Source organism: Babylonia areolata, chromosome 21, assembly GCF_041734735.1.
Source record: "Babylonia areolata isolate BAREFJ2019XMU chromosome 21, ASM4173473v1, whole genome shotgun sequence".
Lineage (NCBI taxonomy): Eukaryota > Metazoa > Mollusca > Gastropoda > Neogastropoda > Buccinidae > Babylonia > Babylonia areolata.
Window position 1 is genome coordinate 40,109,472 of NC_134896.1, and position 21,647 is coordinate 40,131,118.

Consider the following 21,647-nt stretch of genomic DNA (forward strand, 5'->3'; position numbering starts at 1 on the left):
TTCCCCCCCCTCCCCACCACCTCAACCCCCCTTTTCCCCCCCCTTCCCTCCCCCACCTCAACCCCCCCAAACCCCCTTCCCCCCTTTCCACCCCTCAACCCCCCCCACCCCTCCTCTCCCCTTCCCCCCACCCACCTCAACCACACCTCTTCCCCCCCCTTCCCCTCCACCCCCTCAACCCCCCCCTCTCTCTCCCCCCCCTCCACCCCCTCCCACCCCCCTTTTCCCCCCCCCCCCCCCTTTTTCCCCCACCCACCTCAACCCCCACCCCCCTCTCTTCCCCCCCCCTTCCCTACCCCCCAAACCCCCACCCCTCTCCCCCCCCTTCCTCCACCCACCTAACCACCACCACCCCCTCCCCCCCCTTCCCCTCCACCCACCTCAACCCCCCTCTCTCCCCCCCTTTCCCTCCCCCCCCCTCAACCCCCACCCCCCCTCTCTCTCCCCTTCCCCTCCCCCCCACCTAAACCCCCCCCCCTCTCTCCCCCCTTTTTCCCTCCACCCACCTCAACCCCCCACACCACCCTCTCTCTCCCCCCTTCCTCCACCCCACCTCAACCCTCACCATCCCTCTCTCTCCACCTTCCCCTCCACCCACCTCAACCCCCACCATCCCTCTCTCTCTCCACCTTCCCCTCTACCCACCAACACATCAAAAAACAACAACAACAAACAAAAAACCCCCAAACAAACAACCCCCCCCACCACCCCCCGTAAACCCCCCCAAAAACCAAACAAACAAAAAACAAAACAAAAAAACTCTCTCTCACTTCCTGACACTGATTCGATCACGGCCACAGAACTAATGAGTACACCACTCCCAAATCAACGTGGGTTTATGTAAACACGTCTCTTCCCGTGTGTCAACATTGACAGTGACGGTATAACATCTACTCCCCTCTTCTCTTGATATACACAACGCCCCACAGCGTCCCACTTATTCGGGTGGACATATAATTTACCCGCTTGTCATTAACCGGGCAAGGTCGAGGAAACATCGTTCCTATCAATGGGGACTAGGAGGTCGGAGATGCTTTTAATTACAGGTGTGTGGTGGTTGTAAATGTTGTGGCTGTGTCGTCGTAAGTGTGGGTGGTTTTTAAGAGTCTTGTTCTTCTTCCCACAGTCGGTGTATTGAAATAGATATAGTGCTGGCAAGTTCTACAGTGGAGCTGGTTCTGGTAAATGAGGATTTGGAATGGCATGCTTTTCGTTCTGGTACACGTGTTCTTTCTTTCTTTTTTTTTTTTTTTTTTTGATCATGCGCACGCTCACGCGTAGCCTATATAACGCACACACACACACCAACACACCAACACACACACACACACACACACACACACATATACACACGCTTGCACGCGTACAAGCGTACTCTGACCCACCCCCCAATCTCTTCTGTATTTGACATAACAAAATATAATAGAACAGAATAGTGTATTACAGGATATGTGGTTGATTTCAAACAATACCATGTTCATAAGCATTATAAGTTTAAGCGTTAGATTGAAAATTATATGCAAACACAATTACAGCAGGAATGTAGACATTTATGCATATATATATATATATATATATATATATATATAGTGTGTGTGTGTGTGTGTGTGTGTGTGTGTGTGTGTGTGTGTGTATTTACCACATACCTGTGCGGACGCAAGCAGCGGTCAGCTGACACCGCTGTGTGTGTGTGTGTGTGTGTGTGTGTGTGTGTGTGTGCGTGCGTGCGTGCGTGCGTGTGTTTGCGTGCGGGCGTGCGTGTGTGTGCGTGCTCGCGTGTTTGCGTGCGTGCGTGTGCGTGTGTGTGTGTGTGTGTGTGTGTGCACTTCTGCATATACTTTTGCGGGCCGGCGGCAAGAATGCTTCATTGAGAGAAAAGCTGAGAGTGAGAGAGAAAGAGACAGAGACAAAAAAGAAGGAGACTAAAACAAAAGGAGAAAGAGACACCCACACAGACATACACACACACACAGACAGTCAGACAGACAGAGGTGTAATATTATAGCAGATAGTGAAAGTGGAATGTTAGACTAACACCCCCCACGCCCCCCCCACCCCCCCACCCCCCACGCCCCTACCCCCCAAAAAAACAACAACAACAACAACAACAACAAAAAAAAAACAACCAAAAAACACCACACACACACACACACAACACACACACACACACACACAAAACAAACAAACAAAAACAAAACAACGGCACACACACACACACACACACACACACACACCGGTATCCCCATCCCTTCTTCCAACCCGCACGCCCTCCACAGTCACCAACAACTAACGACAAGTTTGTCAAAGGCAGCTAACACGGCCCCTCACACTGAGGTTTCTTGGTACAGTCACCATAGATACGGCATGACTCTCGAAGAGAACAAAGAAAAGAAGTTGTCGTTTTGTGACATTCGTACATTCAGTCAGGACTACACATTGCTAGATAGAGCGGAATGCTACTGTATCAGGATGGAAATACGTGTACTTCTTCTAATATTATCATAATTATTCAAAACTATACCTTCTTATTTGCATACAGATCACATTTTTTTTCTAGGTGGGGGTGGGAGTCTTTTTCGTAATATGAATATATTACTGTTTGTACAGAGCGGGCATTTTTATTGGCCTTTCCTTTTTCAGATGTTTCCCGGGGTTGGGTTTTTTTGTAATTTTTTTTTTTTTTTGGGGGGGGGGGGGGGCGGGGGGGGGGTTGGTTTTTTTTTTTTTTGTACACACAAGATTTGTTCTTTTCATTTCTTTGTTTCTTTTTTGTTTCAAATATTATTCCGGTTTGTAACATAATATGTTCGTGGGTCTTTTTTTTTTTTTTTTTTTTTTTCAACAACACTTCTTTTAAATCTGTTAAAATCTCTTCCAGTTTTCTGTTATCTTTTTTTCTCTCGTTTGTACAAAAAAAAGTACTCTTTTCTTCAAATGTCTTCAGTTTGTACAAACAATACTTCGTTTAGAATCACTTCCCGTTTGTAGAAACAGTACTTTTTTTTTTCAAATCTCTTCCCATTTGTACAATCAGTACGTTTTATTAAAAAAAAGGGGGGTTTCCGTTTTTATAAACAATACTTTTATTTGATAAAGGAATGTGTGTCAATGCGTAGATGTGTGTGTGTGTTGTGTGTGTGTGGTGTGTGTGTGGTGTGTGTGTGTGTGTGTGTTCTTTTTAAAATGTAGAATGAGAGAGAGAGAGAGATGTATAAGCAGGCCTGTAGGTAAGGTTCTCTCTCTCTGTGTATGGTGAGATGCCATGTGTGTGTGTATGTACATAACGTAAGTTTGTTTCGTGTGTCAGTGCGTAGATATGTGTATATAATATGTGTGCGACTGCACTCCTGTCAACATAAACGTGTGTGTGTGTGTGTGTGTGTGTGTGTGTGTGTGTGTGTGTACACTTTCGCGTCATACAAATTCTAAAAAAGAATATCATGCCGTTTGTACTCACAAGACATTGCCTTTCCCCCCCAGATCTCTCCCCGTTGGTACAAATGGGATATTATATAAAATTAAAAAAAAAGTTCTTCCAAATCTCTTCCCGTTTGTAAGCAAAATATTCTTTTTTTTTCCCCAAACCTTTCCCCTGTTGTTTACACAGGATTTTCTTGGTTTATTTTTTTTTTCTTTCAAATATGTTCCCATTTGTAAACACATGACATTTTTCATTGATGCTTTTGAAATCCCTTAATACTTGTCTTACCTTTTTTTCAGATATCTTCCTGTGTCAAATGTGATTCCGTGTGTACACTTGTCTGACCTTTTTCAGATATCTTTCCGTGTCAAATGTGATTCCGTGTGTACATTTGTCTGACCTTTTTACAGATATCTTCAGATGTCTACCCGTGTCAAATGTGATTCCGTGTGTACATTTGTCTGACCTTTTTCAGATATCTTCCTGTGTCAAATGTGATTCCGTGCGTACATTTGTCTGACCTTTTTCAGATATCTTTCCGTGTTAAATGTGATTCCGTGCGTACATTTGTCTGACCTTTTTAGATATCTTTCCGTGTCAAATGTGATTCCGTGTGTACATTTGTCTGACCTTTTTAGATATCTTTCCGTGTCAAATGTGATTCCGTGTGTACATTTGTCTGACCTTTTTTCAGATATCTTCCCGTGTCAAATGTGATTCCGTGTGTACACTTGTCTAACCTTTTTACAGATACCTTCCTGTGTCAAATGTGATTCCGTGTGTACATTTGTCTGACCTTTTTTTCAGATATCTTCCCGTGTCAAATGTGATTCCGTGTGTACACTTGTCTGACCTTTTTCAGATATCTTCCTGTGTCAAATGTGATTCTGTGTGTACATTTGTCTGACCTTTTTTCAGATATCTTCCTGTGTCAAATGTGATTCCGTGTGTACATTTGTCTGACCTTTTTACAGATACCTTCCTGTGTCAAATGTGATTCCGTGTGTACACTTGTCCTAACCTTTTTACAGATACCTTCCTGTGTCAAATGTGATTCCGTGTGTACATTTGTCTGACCTTTTTTTCAGATATCTTCCCGTGTCAAATGTGATTCCGTGTGTACATTTGTCTGACCTTTTTTCAGATATCTTCCCGTGTCAAATGTGATTCTGTGTGTACATTTGTCTGACCTTTTTTCAGATATCTTCCTGTGTCAAATGTGATTCCGTGTGTACATTTGTCTGACCTTTTTACAGATACCTTCCTGTGTCAAATGTGATTCCGTGTGTACACTTGTCTAACCTTTTTACAGATACCTTCCTGTGTCAAATGTGATTCCGTGTGTACATTTGTCTGACCTTTTTTTCAGATATCTTCCTGTGTCAAATGTGATTCCGTGTGTACATTTGTCTGACCTTTTTCAGATATCTTCCTGTGTCAAATGTGATTCCGTGTGTACATTTGTCTGACCTTTTTCAGATATCTTCCTGTGTCAAAGGTGATTCTGTGTGTACATTTGTCTGACCTTTTTCTCTCTCTCGTTTGTTGTTGTTGTTGTTGTTGTTGTTGATGATGATGATGTTGTTGGTGGTGGTGGTGATATCTTCCCGTTTGTGCACAGAGGACATCTGGATTTTTTTTTCCTTCAAAAGTTCGTCCCGTTTGCACATATTTGGCAATTTTTCCTCCCTTTTTTCCCCCCCAAACCTCTTCCAGTTCCAAAACAGGATATTTCTTTCCCAAGATATATATATATATATTTTTTTTTTTTTTTTTTTTTTTTTCCCCCAAACTTCTTTCCGTTTGTCTACAAATGCTTTTTTCAAATCTTTTCCAGTTTGTACACAATGGGGCATATTTTGTCCTTCGTTTCCAGATATCTTCCGGTTTATACACACAGCACATTTTGGGGGGTGAAATTTGTTCAGATATCCTCCCATTTGTACACATCGGGCATTTTTTCCAATATATTTCAAATCTCTTCAGGTTTTCTCACACAGGACATTTTTACAGTCCTTTTTTTTCTTTTTTCTTTTTTTTTTCCGTTTATATACACAGGACATTCATTTTGTCTTCTTCTTTTTCTTTCAAATCTCTTCCCGCACACCCACATTTACACGCACTTATACACCGCGCCCCCCACCCCCTCTTCCCCCCTTCTCCCCACAAAACTACACACACACACACACACACACACACACACACACGAGCGCCAGGACATGTTGTCATGGGTTTTTTTTACGTGCCATAAGTGGAAGCTACATACGGGGCTTTTAAAAAAAAAAATTTATATTTCTTATTTTGGTTTACTCAAACCTCTTCCCTTTCGTACACAAAGGACACTTTTCTTCAGCATGATAATTACGTGCACCCATACACGAAAAAAGTGCAAAGTAAATTTTTTTTTTAACGAAAGTCCGATGAAATTGAAGTTAACGAAACAAATCGTAACAGGGAGTTGAGGAAGAACAATTGAGCGAGTTCTTAATAGGATAGGGTAACAACATGAGAAATAGAGAGAGGGAGAGAGAGAGATAGGGAGAGTGGAGAAGAAAGAGGGACAGATAGAGAGATCAGACAGACAGACAGAAAGATAGATAGATAGACAGACAGACAGACTGAGAAACAAACGAAACGCAAACAGAAAGAAGAATGGACAAAAACTGTCTTTTTTCCCCCTTATAGAGCTCTGACACAAAGAAGTGATATAATGCAAAGAAACCATCTAAAAAAACGAAAAACAAATCAAATCAAAACAAACATAAAAAAAAATATTAACAACAATCCATCCAACCAAAAATGTATCACAACTAAAGATGAAGAAAATTTTTACGATATTCCACATAAAAATGGATTAGGTGTGTGAAAGGGATGAACACACACACACACACACACCTCACACACACACACACGCGCGCGCGCGCACACACACACACACGCACACACAAATGTCACACTTATCTATACATTCATCAGATCTTACTACCAACACTTTTCCCACATTTCTTCCTGGAAAGGAGAGATACCTTAATTAATCAACACAAAAACTGAAAAAATTGACCCAACACTTTTTGTCAAACGCGTCTCACATAAATCATCCATTCATTCACGTACCTTCCTTCCTTCCTTCCCAGAATTGCCAGGACTTAATCAATCAACACAACAACTTAAGCTGATGTCTCCATGATAATCTCTGCACGCTCTCTGTCTCCCATCCTGTGTGACAAGAGGGACAGAGACAGACCTAACAAGAAGGCCGCAACAAAAAACTCAGCCGAGTGACAACGAACGCTGTGTTTGCCGAACTGATAGAACGAGCGTTAACTGTTGGTCGACGATCTACGCCTGCGGCTGTGCGAGTGCAAAAGCACAGCGGGGTTTTTTTTTTTTTTTTTTTTTTTTATCGATCGAGCCAATTGTTCGCTCCGATACAATCAGGTTTTGGTAGGAACGTTATGGGTTGTTGTTATTATTGTTGTTATTGTTGTTGTTAGTTGGTGGTGGTAGTGGTAGTGGTGGTGTTATTGGTGTGTGTGTGTGTGTGTGTGTGAGAGAGAGAGAGAGAGAGTCATACAGACAGTATGTGTGTGTATGTTTGTGTGTGTGAGAGAGAGAGAGAGAGAGAGTCATACAGACAGTATGCGTGTGTATGTTTGTGTGTGTGAGAGAGAGAGAGAGAGAGAGAGAGTCACACAGACAGTATGCGTGTGTATGTTTGTGAGAGAGAGAGAGAGTCATACAGACAGACAGTCTGAGAGAGAGACACAGACAGACAGACAGACAGAGACACAAAAATGCCGAAAGAATATCTGTGATTCTGTCTGTTTATCCGCGGGTATCAATGCCCGTTTAGGTGCGTGCTGGGGACTATATGTATAATGTCGACTGGAATCAATCATTTCGACTTTGGTGAAAAGGTCTAGGAACGGTTTCAATGTTTTGTGTTTGCTTATTTCCAGCACATACGTACATGCACACACAAACGCACGCACACACGCGCGCGCACACACACACACACACGCACAGACACACACACACAACGCAAGCATGCTCGCATAGACATATTTTCTATAAAAAAAATATGTAAACCCAGGAAATGTGGTAGAAGTGTTCAAGAAGACTGCATAGAAAAAAAAAGATAGATAAATCCAAGCCCATTGTTTTCGTTTTCCACAAAGAAGTTGAAAAACGTCTTTTTTTTCTTCTTTTTTTTTCTTTTTTTTTTCCCCTGCGTGCAGTTTTATTTGTCGAAGCGGATTTTTCTACAGAATTCTGCCCTTTTGTTGCCGTGGGTTCTTTTACGCGCGCAAAGTGCATGCTGCACCTGGGGCCTCGGTTTTTATCGTCTCATCCCAATGACTAGCGTTCAGGCCACCACTCAAGGTCTGGTGAAGGGAGAGAAAATATCGGCGGCTGAGCCGTGATTCGAACCAGCGCGTTTAGATTCTCTCGTTTCCAATGCGGACGCGATACCTCTAGGCCATCACTCCACTGATGTGTGTGTGAGTGTGTGTGTGTGTGTGTGTGTGTGTGTGTGTGTGTTTGTGTGTGTGTGTGTTGTGTGTGAGTGAGTGAGTGTGTGAGTGTGTGTGTGTGTGTGTGTGTGTGTGTGTGTGTGTTTCCTTTGTCGTTTTTCATACGCGTATAATTGCTTTTCCCTGCACACACACCCCCCCCCCCCCCCGCCCCCCCCCCCCCTCCTCCGCATGACCCGCAACAACAACAACAACAACAACAACAACACCACCAACAACAACAAGGAACACATGCAGGAAAAACTTCGAGTTCCACTGACCAAAACTATAGACGCACAACCGTTGAAAACCCCAACATCAAACATCCATTAGAGACAAACAAAACAGACACCACCACTGAATCGACCAGCTTCCAACCCTCCTCCCTCCCACCACTCTCTCCCACACCCAGTTAACCAACCCCACCCCCCACCCCCAACCCCCACCGCCGCACCTCCACCCCTACCCCCTCCTCTCTGAAAAGCGTGACGGAACACAAGCTCTTTTTCTCTTCGGTATCGATGAGTGACTTGCGATCGCATCGGTTCAATGCACTTCGATCCAGCCGACCGTGAACGAGCGGTTTCGTTACACGGGAAGAGGCGACAGAGGACGCGTTACTATTCTCGGGCCGGATCTGTTTGGGGAAGACACTTGAAGCACGTGCATTTCGAAGTCCTTGAAGCGGAGTATTGAGTTGTGTTGTGCTGTATTGTGTTGTGTTGTATCGTATCGTGTTATGTTGTATTGTATTTTCATCACAGTGTGTCGCTTCATATCGTAACATGTTGTGTGGTGTTGTGTTGCGTTGCGTTGTGTTGTATTGCGTTGCGTTGTGTTGTGTTGTGTTGCGTTGCGTTGTGTTGTGTTGCGTTGCGTTGTGTTGTGTTGTGTTGTGTTGTGTTGCGTTGTGTTGTATTGCGTTGCGTTGTGTTGTGTTGTGTTGTGTTGTATTGCGTTGCATTGCGTTGTGTTGTATTGCGTTGCCTTGTGTTGTATTGCGTTGCGTTGCGTTGTGTTGTGTTGTATTGCGTTGTGTTGTGTTGTGTTGTATTGCGTTGCGTTGTGTTGTATTGCGTTGCGTTGCGTTGCGTTGCGTTGTGTTGTATTGCGTTGCGTTGCGTTGTGTTGTATTGCGTTGCCTTGTGTTGTGTTGCGTTGCGTTGCGTTGTGCTGTGTTGTGTTGTGTTGTGTTGCGTTGTGTTGTATTGCGTTGCGTTGTGTTGTGTTGTGTTGTATTGCGTTGTGTTGTGTTGTGTTGTATTGCGTTGCGTTGTGTTGTGTTGTATTGCGTTGTGTTGTATTGCGTTGTGTTGTATTGCGTTGCGTTGTGTTGTATTGCGTTGCGTTGTGTTGTGTTGCATTGCGTTGTGTTGTGTTGTATTGCGTTGTGTTGTGTTGTACTGCGTTGCGTTGTGTTGTGTTGTATTGCGTTGCGTTGCGTTGTGTTGTATTGCGTTGCCTTGTGTTGTATTGCGTTGCGTTGCGTTGTGTTGTGTTGTATTGCGTTGCGTTGTGTTGTGTTGTATTGCGTTGTGTTGTGTTGTATTGCGTTGCGTTGTGTTGTATTGCGTTGCGTTGCGTTGTGTTGTATTGCGTTGCGTTGCGTTGTGTTGTATTGCGTTGCCTTGTGTTGTATTGCGTTGCGTTGCGTTGTGTTGTGTTGTATTGCGTTGCGTTGTGTTGTGTTGTATTGCGTTGTGTTGTGTTGTGTTGTATCGTCTTGTATCGTATCGTATTTTTGGTATTGAATTTTATCACAGTGTATCGTTTCATATCGTATCATATTATGTGGTGTCATGTTGTGTTGTGTCGCGTTGTGTTGTGCTGTGTTGTAACGTCTGGAGTATCCTTCATATCGTATCATATTATGTGGTGTCAGGTTGTGTTGTATTGTGTTGTGTTGTGTCGTATCGTATTTTTTGGTATTGTATTTTATCACAGTGTATCGTTTCATATCGTATCATATTATGTGGTGTCATGTTGTGTTGTGTCGTGTTGTGTTGTGCTGTGTTGTAGCGTCTGGTATCGTATCGTATTTTTTGTGTTGTATTTTTATCACAGTGTATCCTTCATATCGTATCATAGTATGTGGTGTCATGTTGTGTTGTGTTGTATCGTATCGTACTTTTTGTATTGTATTTTATCACAGTATATCGTTTCATATCGTATCAGATTGTGTGGTGTCATGTCGTGTTGTGTTGTGTTGAATTGCGTTGTGTTGTGTTGTTGTTTTGTGTCGTGTTGTGTTGTGTTGCGTTGTATCGTATCGTACATTTTGTATTGTATTTTATCACAGTATATCGTTTCATATCGTATCATATTATGTGGTGTCTTGTGTTGTGTCGTGTTGTGTTGTGTTGTGTTGTGTCGTGTTGTGTTGTGTTGTGTTGTATCGTATCGTACTTTTTGTATTGTATTTTATCACAGTGTATCGTTTAATATCGTATCATATTATGTGGTGTGGTGTGGTGTGGTGTGGTGTGGTGTGGTGTGGTGTCGTGTCGTGTCGTGTCGTGTCGTGTCGTGTCGTGTCGTGTCGTGTCGTGTCGTGTCGTGTCGTAACGTCTGGTATCGTATCGTATTTTTTGTGTTGTATTTTTATCACAGTGTATCCTTCATATCGTATCATAGTATGTGGTGTCATGTTGTGTTGTGTTGTGTTGAATTGCGTTGTGTTGTGTTGTTGTTTTGTGTCGTGTTGTGTTGTGTTGCGTTGCATCGTATCGTACATTTTGTATTGTATTTTATCACAGTGCATCGCTTCATATCGTATCATATTATGTGGTGTTGTGTTGTGCTGTGCTGTGCTGTGCTGTGCTGTGCTGTGCTGTGCTGTGCTGTGCTGTGCTGTGCTGTTGTGTTGTGTTGTGTTGTGTCGTATCGTACTTTTTGTATTGTATTTTATCACAGTGCATCGCTTCATATCGTATCATAGTATGTGGTGTTGTTTTGTCTTGTGTTGTGCTGTATTGCGTTGTGTTGTGTTGTGTCGCGTTGTGTTGTGTTGTGTCGCGTTGTGTTGTGTCGCGTTGTGTTGTGTTGTGTTGTGTCGCGTTTTTTTGTGTTGTATCGTCTGGTATCGTATCGTACTTTTTGTATTGTGTTTTTAGCACAGAGTATCGTTTCATATCGTACCAGATTGTGTGATAACGTGTGGTCTTGCGTTGCGTTGCGTTGCGTTGCGTTGCGTTGTGTTGTGTTGTGATATAATGTATTATTCTTTGTCGTAACACATTTCTCTGTTGTCTCCGCCACACCACTGCCATACAAAACGCAGAAGTTGTATAGTGTTGCGTTGGATGCGCATGTACTGTGTATCGTGTTGGATTTGGTCGCATCGTATTGTATTGTGCTGTACGATGCGAGACTCTACTGTTCTGCTGAAACACACTGCACATCAGTGGTGATCGAACAAAAGGAACAATTCTTCCCAGTTTTTAATCCATCTGAAGATATTACGTTCCTGGTCATCTTATCGCAAAACAACAACAACAACAACAACACACACACACACACACACACACACACACACACACACACACACACACACACACACACACACGCTAACTATTACGAAATGATTTCTAACTCAATAAAGAAAGAAAGAAAGAAAGGCCATTATTATTATCATCGTTTTTCTTCTTCTTCTTCTTCTGCTTATCATTATTATCCATCAGATGCTGCTGCACCTTTTTGAAATCATTCCTGCGATTTCCTTTTGCTGCCCCTTCTCCCTCTCCCCTCCTATACTTGTTGATGTCATCAGACTTCAGCCTCCCCCCCCCCCCGCACCCCCCCCAAGTTACCTCCCTTCAGAAGACCTCTCCACTTTTCTCTTCCGCATGGAGTTGTCAGCTGTAGAGAATGCCTGGTGGACACTATACCGGAGATTGCAAGTCTTTCATTTCCGGGTGCTACATTTTAACTCTGGACGTCACAGCCGCGAACGGAAAATCTCTTCGGAATTTCCTATCTTGTTAACAACAAGAACGGACAAGCCACATCAACTTGTTCCCAGTTTACTGATGCGCTTTAAGCCACATGGTAAGCGTTATATAAATATTTTATTATTATTATTATTGTTGTTGGTGTTTTTTGTTGTTGTTATCATTATTATTATTATTGTTAGTTGTAGTAGTATCATTACTATTATTATATTATTATTATTAGTAGTAGTAGTAGTAGTAGTAGTAGTTTCAGTTTCACTTTCTCAAGGAGGCGTCACTGCGTTCGGACAAATCCATACACGCTACACCACATCTGTTGAGCAGATGCCTGACCAGCAGCATAACCCAACGCGCTTAGTCAGGCCTTGAGTGCATGCTTACATATTTGTGTACCTGTGAAAGTGGATTTCATTTTACGTAATTTCGCCAGAGGACAACACTCTCGTTGCCATGGGTTCTTTTTCAGTGCGCCAAGTGCGTGCTGCACACGGGACCTCGGTTTATCGTCTCATCCGAAAGACTAGACGCTCAGTTTGATTTTCCAGTCAAACTTAGGAGAAAGGGCGAGAGCGGGATTCGAACCCACACCCTCACGGACTCTCTGTATTGGCAGCTGAGCGTCTTAACCATTCTGCCACCTTCCTCCAGTAGTAGTAGTAATATCAGTAGTATGTCATGGATACGATTCGCACATCATTCATTCATTTTGCCCATCGCTCCTGGTGGAGCATAGGCCATCGACGACCCCTCGCCATCGCACTCTGTTCTGGGCTGTTCTGGCCATTCCAGTCCAGTTGGTCCCTTGCTGCTTCAGCTCACGATTTGCACAACTTAACTTTAACTCACTGAACCCTAACTTGTACAGTATTTCCGGATGTGTCCTTACGTGACTTGAAGGAAAAAACGGTAATATTTCCTGCGGTTTTTTTTTTTCTGCGTCACTATGGCGTGGAAAACTGCAGAGGCTGTGAAAAAAAAAAATCGTCTCATTATTTAAAACGAATTTCACGTTCCGACACTTCCATGAACCGCAAAGAAAGGGGCCTAACTTCTTACAGTATTTCCGGTTGTGACCTTACGTGTTTTGGAGCCGGAAAAACCGGTATATTTACTGCAGTTTTTTTTTTTTTTTTTTTTTTTGTGCTATAAATTCTCCAGGGGTGAATGGGTTAATCGGTGTCAGTGCTGACAGTAAGACTCTGGCCAGCTTTCACATTAAGGCGACCTGTTCATTTTTATATCAGCACTCACAGGGTCAGTCGCATTATTATACCAAAAAAAATCATGCTTTTAGCTTCAACACAGCCAATCAAGTAGTCAAAAAACAAACGAACATAAACGTTCAAATAGAACAACACATATACGCACTCACGCACGACCGCACACGCGCGCGCGCACACACACACACACACACACATACACACACACACACGCACACACACACACACACACATATATATATATATATATATATATATATATATATATATATTACAGAGAGTGAGAGAGAGTATACAACACACACACACACACACACACACACACACACACACACACACACACACACACACCTCACTTTGAAAGAGTCGGTGCTCGTGTTGTTTTTTTTGTTTGTTTTGTTTTGTTTTTTGACTTAAAAAGACAAAGAAACAAGAACACACAACAGAAAAATACTCCAATACTTCACTTCATTGAAAAAAGAAAGTCCCATCAAGCCGACACAGAATCAGACTGACTTCTTCTGCGTTCACTCGTATGCACACGAGTGGGCTTTTACGTGTATGACCGTTTTTATCCCGCCATGTAGGCAGCCATACTCCGTTTTCGGGGGTGTGCATACTGGGTATGTTCTTGTTTCCATAACCCACCGAACGCTGACATGGATTACAGGATCTTTAACGTGCGTATTTGATCTTCTGCTTGCATATACACACGAAGGCGGTTCAGGCACTAGCAGGTCTGCACATATGTTGACCTGGGAGATCAGAAAAATCTCCACCCTTTACCCACCAGGCGCCGTCACCGTGATTCGAACCCGGGACCCTCAGATTGACAGTCCAACGCTTTAACCACTCGGCTATTGCGCCCGTCAATCAGACTGACAATAACGACAGTCATCACCAGTTGCTTATCTATTTCTATATTTATAGGAAAAACAATTAAAACTGCACGCAGGATAAAAAAACAAAAAAATAAATAAAAAAATGGTGGCGCTGTAGTGTGGCGTCGCGCTCTCCCTGGGGGGAGAGCAGCCCGAATTTCACACAGAGAAATATGTTGTGATAAAAAGAAATACAAATATGTTTTGTAGTAGTTGTTTGGGGATTATTTTATTTTATTTCACTTGATTCTATCTTATTTAATCTATTTTTTTTTTTTTAAATTTCATCTTATTCTATTCATTCTGTTTTTGTCACATTATCGGCGGTTGAAACTGACAGGATATCAAAACAGTTACTGGGAAGGACATGGTGGTTTCTATTAACACAGAACCGTATGGATTCACACGCAACAGAGGGTTTTTTTTCTGTTTTTTTTCTTTTTCTTTCTTTTTTTTTTTTCCAGTCAGCAGTAGTTCTCCACGCGAACACGGTCATTTCCTGAAGGCGGTGGCAGATCTTTGTGAAAGCTACATTTGGGTTCTTTCTTCATCTTTTTCTTTTTCTTCACCCGTCTCGTCAAACCGGTTTACGTTTTGGACCCTGTCTCTAACCCCCTCTCCCCCCCCCACCTTCTCTTTCCTTCCATTACCCCCCACCCCAACCCCCCTCACCCCGCACCCCCCTCTATCTTGTTGCTTCGTTGCCAAGCATAACTAGTCGATAAATCCATTGGTGAAATCTAAATAATTGATTTTGCTTTGTGTGTGTGTGTGTGTGTGTGTGTGTGTGTGGTGTGTGTGTGTGTGTGTGTGTGTGTGTGTGTGTGTGTGTGTGTGCGTGTGTGTGTGTGTGTGTGTGTTGGCATAAAATGGCTGCTCTACTTCGGTATAAGTCGTTCTTTTTGCTGTCGTTGTGTGGTGAATATTGGTGGTTGGACGAATGATGGATTGAGTGACTAGCTCAATGGACGGATGAACAAGAAGCGGGTGGGAATAAACGAACGGGTACTTCTGTATGCCGTCCTAAGTGTTTCAAATGCATTGTCATGCCTCGCTATAGGAGAAAATAATACCGGGTGGATTTAACAGTTGGTGAGACTGTTGAAAACACACTCTGCAGTCATTCCTCTTCTTGTGTTTTGCATTTCTTGCAAAAGTCAGGAAACACGATCCTAATGTTCTGTATTGAGAGAAAAAAAAACCCTGACATTATCATGCTTCATTTCATATTCCCCTTCTAGTAGTTCTAGGCAATTGTTCAACTTTGTAAGGGAAAAGTTCTGTTCGCACGTATTACCCGCAACTGTTTAGCCTTTGTCGAACAAAGAAAACAGGAAAAAAAAGGAGAAAGAAATAAAGAACAATTGTAGTAGTGAAAAGTCAATGATCGAAAGAACAAACATTGAACGAATGAAGGATGGAAGAGTGGAAGGAAGAAAGAAAGAAAAGGAAAGAAAGAAAGAAAAGCAACAGCAACAAAGAATGAAAGAAAGAAAAAAGAAAAGAAAGGAAAGAAATATGTCTGAATGTCATATTATTATTATTATTATTATTATTATTATTATTATAGGAAAGAGATATCTTTTGTTTAGGGCATAACCCGAAAGTGCCAGAAGGCCAACGGCTTGTACTGGCATCATACAGATCGATTTCCTAAACTCAAATACATATCTGATGATATCAGCTCGGGTGTCTTTTTGGCGTGCACATGCGTATACACGAACACAGGCAAAGTCATGTACAAAAATACACCCTGAAGTACAGGCCCCCAGATTTATTTGTGGAGGTAGACTTCTTATTAATTGTGACACAGTGGCAACAGAATAAGCAGAATAAATACACAAACACGCATAACGACTCGTGATTTTGCCACAGAAGTTGCACACAAAACAGAGAGAAAAAGAAAGAAGAAGGGGAGAAAAAAGAAAAAAAAGGAAAAAAAAAAAAAAAAAAGGCACCAGGGGGATTCGAACCCTCGACCTTCTGCTTACTAGGCAGACGCTCTAACCAACTGAGCTATGGCGCCTGTTGCTATTCGCTTACCAGTTGTCAGAGCAAGAAGAGAAATCGCGATGATTGTTTCCCGCGCGGCAACGTCAAGGACACTTATCACATTTGTGATGTATTACATTTACATGAGTCGAAAAAGGCTCATGCCCGTCTTTATTCAGTTATCTGTTTTTCATTTATCTATCTATTTATTGCATAGCAGATATGGTGTAGCGTATATGGATTTGTCCGAACGCATTGACGCCTCCTTGAACTGCTGATACTCAGTGATACTGCTGTAGGAGTTGCATGCTTTAGAATGTATATAAGAAAAAAACCCATCGGATTTGTTCATTATCTTATTAAAACAAAAACAAATAAACAATGTCAGGAAACACCCCCATTCTCTCATCATGTTTCACGAGTCAACAGAGATCCATTTTCTGAACAAATGAATGGGCTTTATGTCTGTCTCAACTTACCCCAACACAGAAAACTTGAGTTTCTGAAGACGGGTTTCATGTATGTTTTGTGAATTTAGATTACAAGGGGGATTATCTTCTTCGTCTTTTTTTTTGTGTGCCCCTCCCCCCCAACCCCCTCACCAGTTATATAGATTTTTTGTGTTTCTTTTTATTTTCGATATTTGATGATGAAGAATGATGACAGAGGTGATGGGCGACGTTGCCTTAGAGATCCATTTCGGTTTCAGATCATGTGACAAATACTCTATATACTCTTCCTTTCATGATATATCCCGACAGAAACCAGACCCGAGAGAAACAGTCACCTGCAGTGTTTTTCAGGAAAAGTTGAGCAACACTCTCAAAGAGGTGGTGGACTCCACGAAGTGGATGACCTTTGACTGTGTGCTTTCAGACTTCCCATTGAATCCCATAACAACACGGCAGCTCTAGGCAAGAGTCGGCCTTGTGTTGGAAGTATTTGACTGACCAAATATTCAAAGTTGAATGGATTGGCCAATGATCTGTCAGAATTTCTCCTCTCCCCTCTGCTCCCCCTCCCCCACCACCTTACCCACCATTCTTCTAAATTTCTTTTTTTCTTTCCTTCGTGTTTCTCTTCTATCAGGCTGATTTCCCTGGTGACTATAATTTTAATCTCATGTTAATATTGATATTAGTATTATTTTACTGTATTATGTATTTATTTGTTTATTTGTTCTATATCATTTCATTACTTACTGTTTATGAATGTTATTTGATGCAATTTATAGTATGGTTCATCAGCCGTCATGTTAAAATTGAAGTGCAACGTTGTGAGCACAGTATAAGCTTTAAGCTTGTTGATGCTCTTTTGTCTTTGTTTGAATTGTAATCATGTGTACTGCTGAACAATTAAAGATTATTTAAACCAAGACTCGGCCAAGGGCCGAAAAAAAACAGAAACAAACAAACAAACACCACCGACCAGTGAGGTTCAAACACGTGGCCTTCCAGTCGTCAGCCTCCGATGCCAACCGCTTTGCCACGGGGGCTGGTTATTCCTAAAAAAAGGACTTTATCAAAAGAATTTTATATGAGTAATTTATTGCTATATTATGATGCTTGATGTGCTTTTTTCAGGAAACAGATACAAGTTAATTACGTCTTGTAGTCTGCTTGTTTCAAACAGCTTTGATTTCATGACTATCACAACAAATTTAATGAATATCGATTGTTCCACCGCCACCACCACCACCACCACCACCAACAACAACAACAACAACAACAAAAATTGCGATGTATCGATGTATCTATCTCGACAAATGAACCATGAAAAATGTTATGAAAATCAAATCTCGGCAGAGGCTCAGACAATGTGTGGGTATTCCCTCTCTATCCCTGTCTGTCTGTCTGTCTGTCTGTCTCTTCTTTGTCTCTGTGTCTGACTCTCTCCATTTTCCCGACTGTGTATCTCTCTGTCTGTCTGTCTGTCTGCCTGTCTCTCTACGTGGAAATAATTATCTCTTGGGAGAACAGCCCGAATTTGACAAGATAAATCTGCTGTGACAAAGAGTAAAACAACAGAATATAATACAATATATCTGATGAATGAAATTAAAAACTAACTAATTAGCTGACTAATTGATAAAATGAAAACTTGTAAGAGGAACAGAGCACCACATCAACAATCACTCAGGGAAGTCCCAAGTTGAGAAAGCCTTCCTTTCAATTCGATATATGTATACTGGAATACACACACACACACGCACGCACACGCACACGCACACACACACACACACACACAGTGACAACAACACAAGAAATATGATTATGCAGATTACGACTTTGGTTCTGTGAAAGATGCTGCATACAAAACAGCGTATAAAGATTAAAAAAAAAAAGTCTGGGGTGTCCATCTTACGAACGAGAAGAAGAACGAAAATAAAAAAATAAAGGCACCAGGGGGATTCGAACCCTCGACCTTCTGCTTACTAGGCAGACGCTCTAACCAACTGAGCTATGGCGCCTGTACGATAGTAGCTTCCATCCAAAGAATGCCAATCTCAGTTGACGGCTGTTCAATGCCGCATACCAAGTCAACTAATCAATTAATCATGTGTGTCTTTTCATGGGCCCAAAAGACCCATATTCTTTACTCTTCCGCTACAGGAGATACATGCTTAATTCAAAATTCAAAATGTACATTAAAATGTAAAACAAAGACACCTTCAGAATGCCTATCCTCTTGTACAAATTTACAATGAACGTCACGACGCACATTGCTTCATGGATCGCGTGCTAACCATCAGTGCACACCCGCGCGCGCACACACTTGGACAGACAGACAGACAGTCACACAGGCAGACAGACACACCGACACACACACACCGACACCGACACCCACACCCCCTCCCCACCTCCCTCCCCCCCCCCCCCCCGCTTACCCCCCCCCCCCCCCACACACACACACACAAATGCATACATGCACACATAGCCTTCATAGCCAATATACATACACACATAGATACATACATACTATACATACATTCACGGACGCATACAAGCACGGGCACAGGCAAGTTCTCGTTCACATGTTACACCCACAAGTCAGAGTTTCACAAAGCAGGAAATCGAACAGGTCAGAAACAGCCAACACGGTAGTCAGTGGGAAATTGTAAGATTTCATCGTGCTTGAGATTGCTTCAACAGGTTTTGAGAACTGATTCAGAGAAGCAAGTAGACTTTGTAAAAATAAGAATTTCACACGTGAGTGAGTTCTAGATTAAAAGAGTTTAAAAACAAACAAACAAACAACCCGACGGGCGCAATAGCCGAGTGGTTTAAGCGTTGGACTTTCAATCTGAGGGTCCCTGGTTCGAATCACGGTAACGGCGCCTGGTGGGAAAGGGTGGAGATTTTTCCAATCTCCCAGGTCAACATATGTACAGACCTGCTAGTGCCTGAACCCCCTTCGTGTGTATACGCACGCAGAAGATCAAATACGCACGTTAAAGATCCTGTAACCCATGTCAGCGTTCGGTGGGTTATGGAGACCCGAAAATACCCAACATGCATGAACCACGACAGAGTCATCGGCAAGTCGATGTTAGTCGTGTAACGGAAAGAAGAAGAAGAAGAAGAACCCTCTTGTTGGGGTGTAACCATACAGGTCATGTATAGAGATGACGAGCGGCAACTATTATCGCATAGGAGTGACAGAGCAGTGAAAGAGTGAGCATGTACCCAACGTGTGTGTGCTTTCATTGAAAGGCAGTGAAGTCTTGATGTGTGGGCTGAACATGTTTGTCATTATAACAGTGATTGGGGCAGCTCAGAAAAAAAAGAGTTAGAATAATATGGTGGAAGTTGTGACGTGACACACACACACACACACACACAGACAACCGAACACCGGGTTAAAACATAGACTCACTTGTTTACACAAGTGAGTCAAAAAATGAAGCCTAATTATATGCAAACTGCATTTACTGTTGTATTTATATTTTTTGTATTCTCTAAACTTGGCACTTTGATCTGATATTCTGTCCCAACAACAAGAGCAGTCATTATTATCATTTTTTGTTCAAACAGGAACTTCTTTTGCTAAGCATGGAAGTTTTATTTATTTTGCAAACATTTTGGTGCAGATAGTAAAAAAGGGAAATTACTCTGTAATTAATGCTAGGGGACCTGATTTGCTTTAAACTGATCTTTCTCATCTTAAAAAGCTTGGATTTTTTTTTTCAAGTGTATCACAAGTGAGTCTTGAAGGCCTTGCCTCTCTTGTTGTTTAATGTCCCGTCACACATATCGGTGATGGAAGACATTTTGTTAAAGTATTTATGAATACAATTGAGTATTATCGGTTAGAAGGGGTGGGAGATGTGAATGAATGGAGGGTTGGGGAAAACTGGGCAAATGAGGGTGAAATGTGGGTGAAATTTGAAAATTAAAAAAAATATATATAAATACAATTACAGGAAATTACTTAACCTCTTGACTGCGCTGTTGACGTACGGCGTACGTCATGAAATGTCGCTCAGCAATGCTGTATTGACGTGCGCCGTACGTCATGTTACAACGTTCTATGTTTCGAGTCCCGCATTACAGAAAATACAGTCTGCTAACCATTAAATTAGCTCCCCTGATAGCTCTTTATCTCCTGAGTTCCATAAGCTAAAATTATTCATTGGATTGTCATATTTATGGCGAAAGTTTTGCAAGTTTGTACGAAGCTCAAGTTGTGTTTGCAAAGCCATGGCTGAACGCAGACAAACCCCAACACTTGCACTTGTATTGAAAGAATTCTTTCGTGATGCAAACAGTAGAGATGAAGATTGTGGACTGAATGAGACAGAACTGCGTGAAGTTGATGCCGAAGACGCTGATTTTGACAGTGCAGGGGGGTGGGAGGTGGAGTTGTTGACGAAACTGAAGACAGACAAGCTCAGCTGATTCAAGATGCAGGTGGGTGTTTTCGAGGTTTGTCAGTTTATTGTTTGCTTTCTGTTTGTTGTAACAATGAATATGACTGCATTGTGTGTGTTTTGAATGTGTTAGCTGTGGTAAGTGGCTTCGTCAGTCACTGATCAGTGAATGTGAGTGAGAGTCAGTCAGTCACGTGGGTACTGTGACCATCACAGCCCAGGGGGGCGTGGCTTGCTGGCTGGCTCATTGTTGATGACAGCGTGTGTCGCTCGCCTGCAGCTTTCTGTGTGTTCGTTCCTGAGTGTGTATTGGTTTGTTGCTGTTGTTGTTATTGTTGTTGTTGTTGTTGTGTGTGTGTGGTGTGTGTGTGAGTGAGAGAGAGAGAGGGGGGGGGGGAGATGATGTTTATAAAACTGAAATCAGAGAATGATATACAGAACTGTATGCCTAAATTTGTAAATGCAACACTTGTAGAAGTGTGTGTGTGTGTGTGTGTGTGTGTGTGTGTGTGTGTGTGTGTGTGTGTGTGTGTTGTCATTTTGTTTTGTATGAGAAAGAGAGAATGAAGGGGGTGTGGCATACCATGAACCAGTTTCAGTGTGTGTGTGTTTTGGGGGTTTGGGGTGGGGGGTGGGGTAGGTATGTGTGTGTTTGTATTTCAGCTTCTGAAAACAATGCTTCTGAAAACAATCAGAAATAAAATGGTACCATTTCATGATCTTTTTATATGTAAAAACCAAAAACCAAACCCAAAACCCAACAAACTTAGTCTTTTATGCAATGTGTTTCAGGTATGCA

The 21,647-nt window shown here is 42.2% G+C and overlaps 1 protein-coding gene and 2 non-coding genes across 3 annotated transcripts in view; 1 reads left to right on the plus strand and 2 right to left on the minus strand.

The window, feature by feature from the left end:
* Positions 1 to 3,919, plus strand: part of LOC143296619 (endo-1,4-beta-xylanase A-like) — a 19,298-nt gene extending 15,379 nt beyond the window's left edge. Inside the window, exon 7 of the mRNA XM_076608649.1 lies at positions 3,897 to 3,919. Coding sequence (XP_076464764.1) covers positions 3,897 to 3,919 — 23 coding nt within the window. The remainder of the gene's footprint in view (positions 1 to 3,896) is intronic.
* A 12,019-nt stretch (positions 3,920 to 15,938) lies between these two features.
* Trnat-agu (transfer RNA threonine (anticodon AGU)) lies at positions 15,939 to 16,012 on the minus strand. The gene has a single exon. It is a non-coding gene; the product is annotated as a tRNA-Thr (tRNA).
* Positions 16,013 to 18,374: 2,362 nt separating this feature from the next.
* On the minus strand, positions 18,375 to 18,448 carry Trnat-agu (transfer RNA threonine (anticodon AGU)). The gene has a single exon. It is a non-coding gene; the product is annotated as a tRNA-Thr (tRNA).
* Positions 18,449 to 21,647: the final 3,199 nt, after the last annotated feature.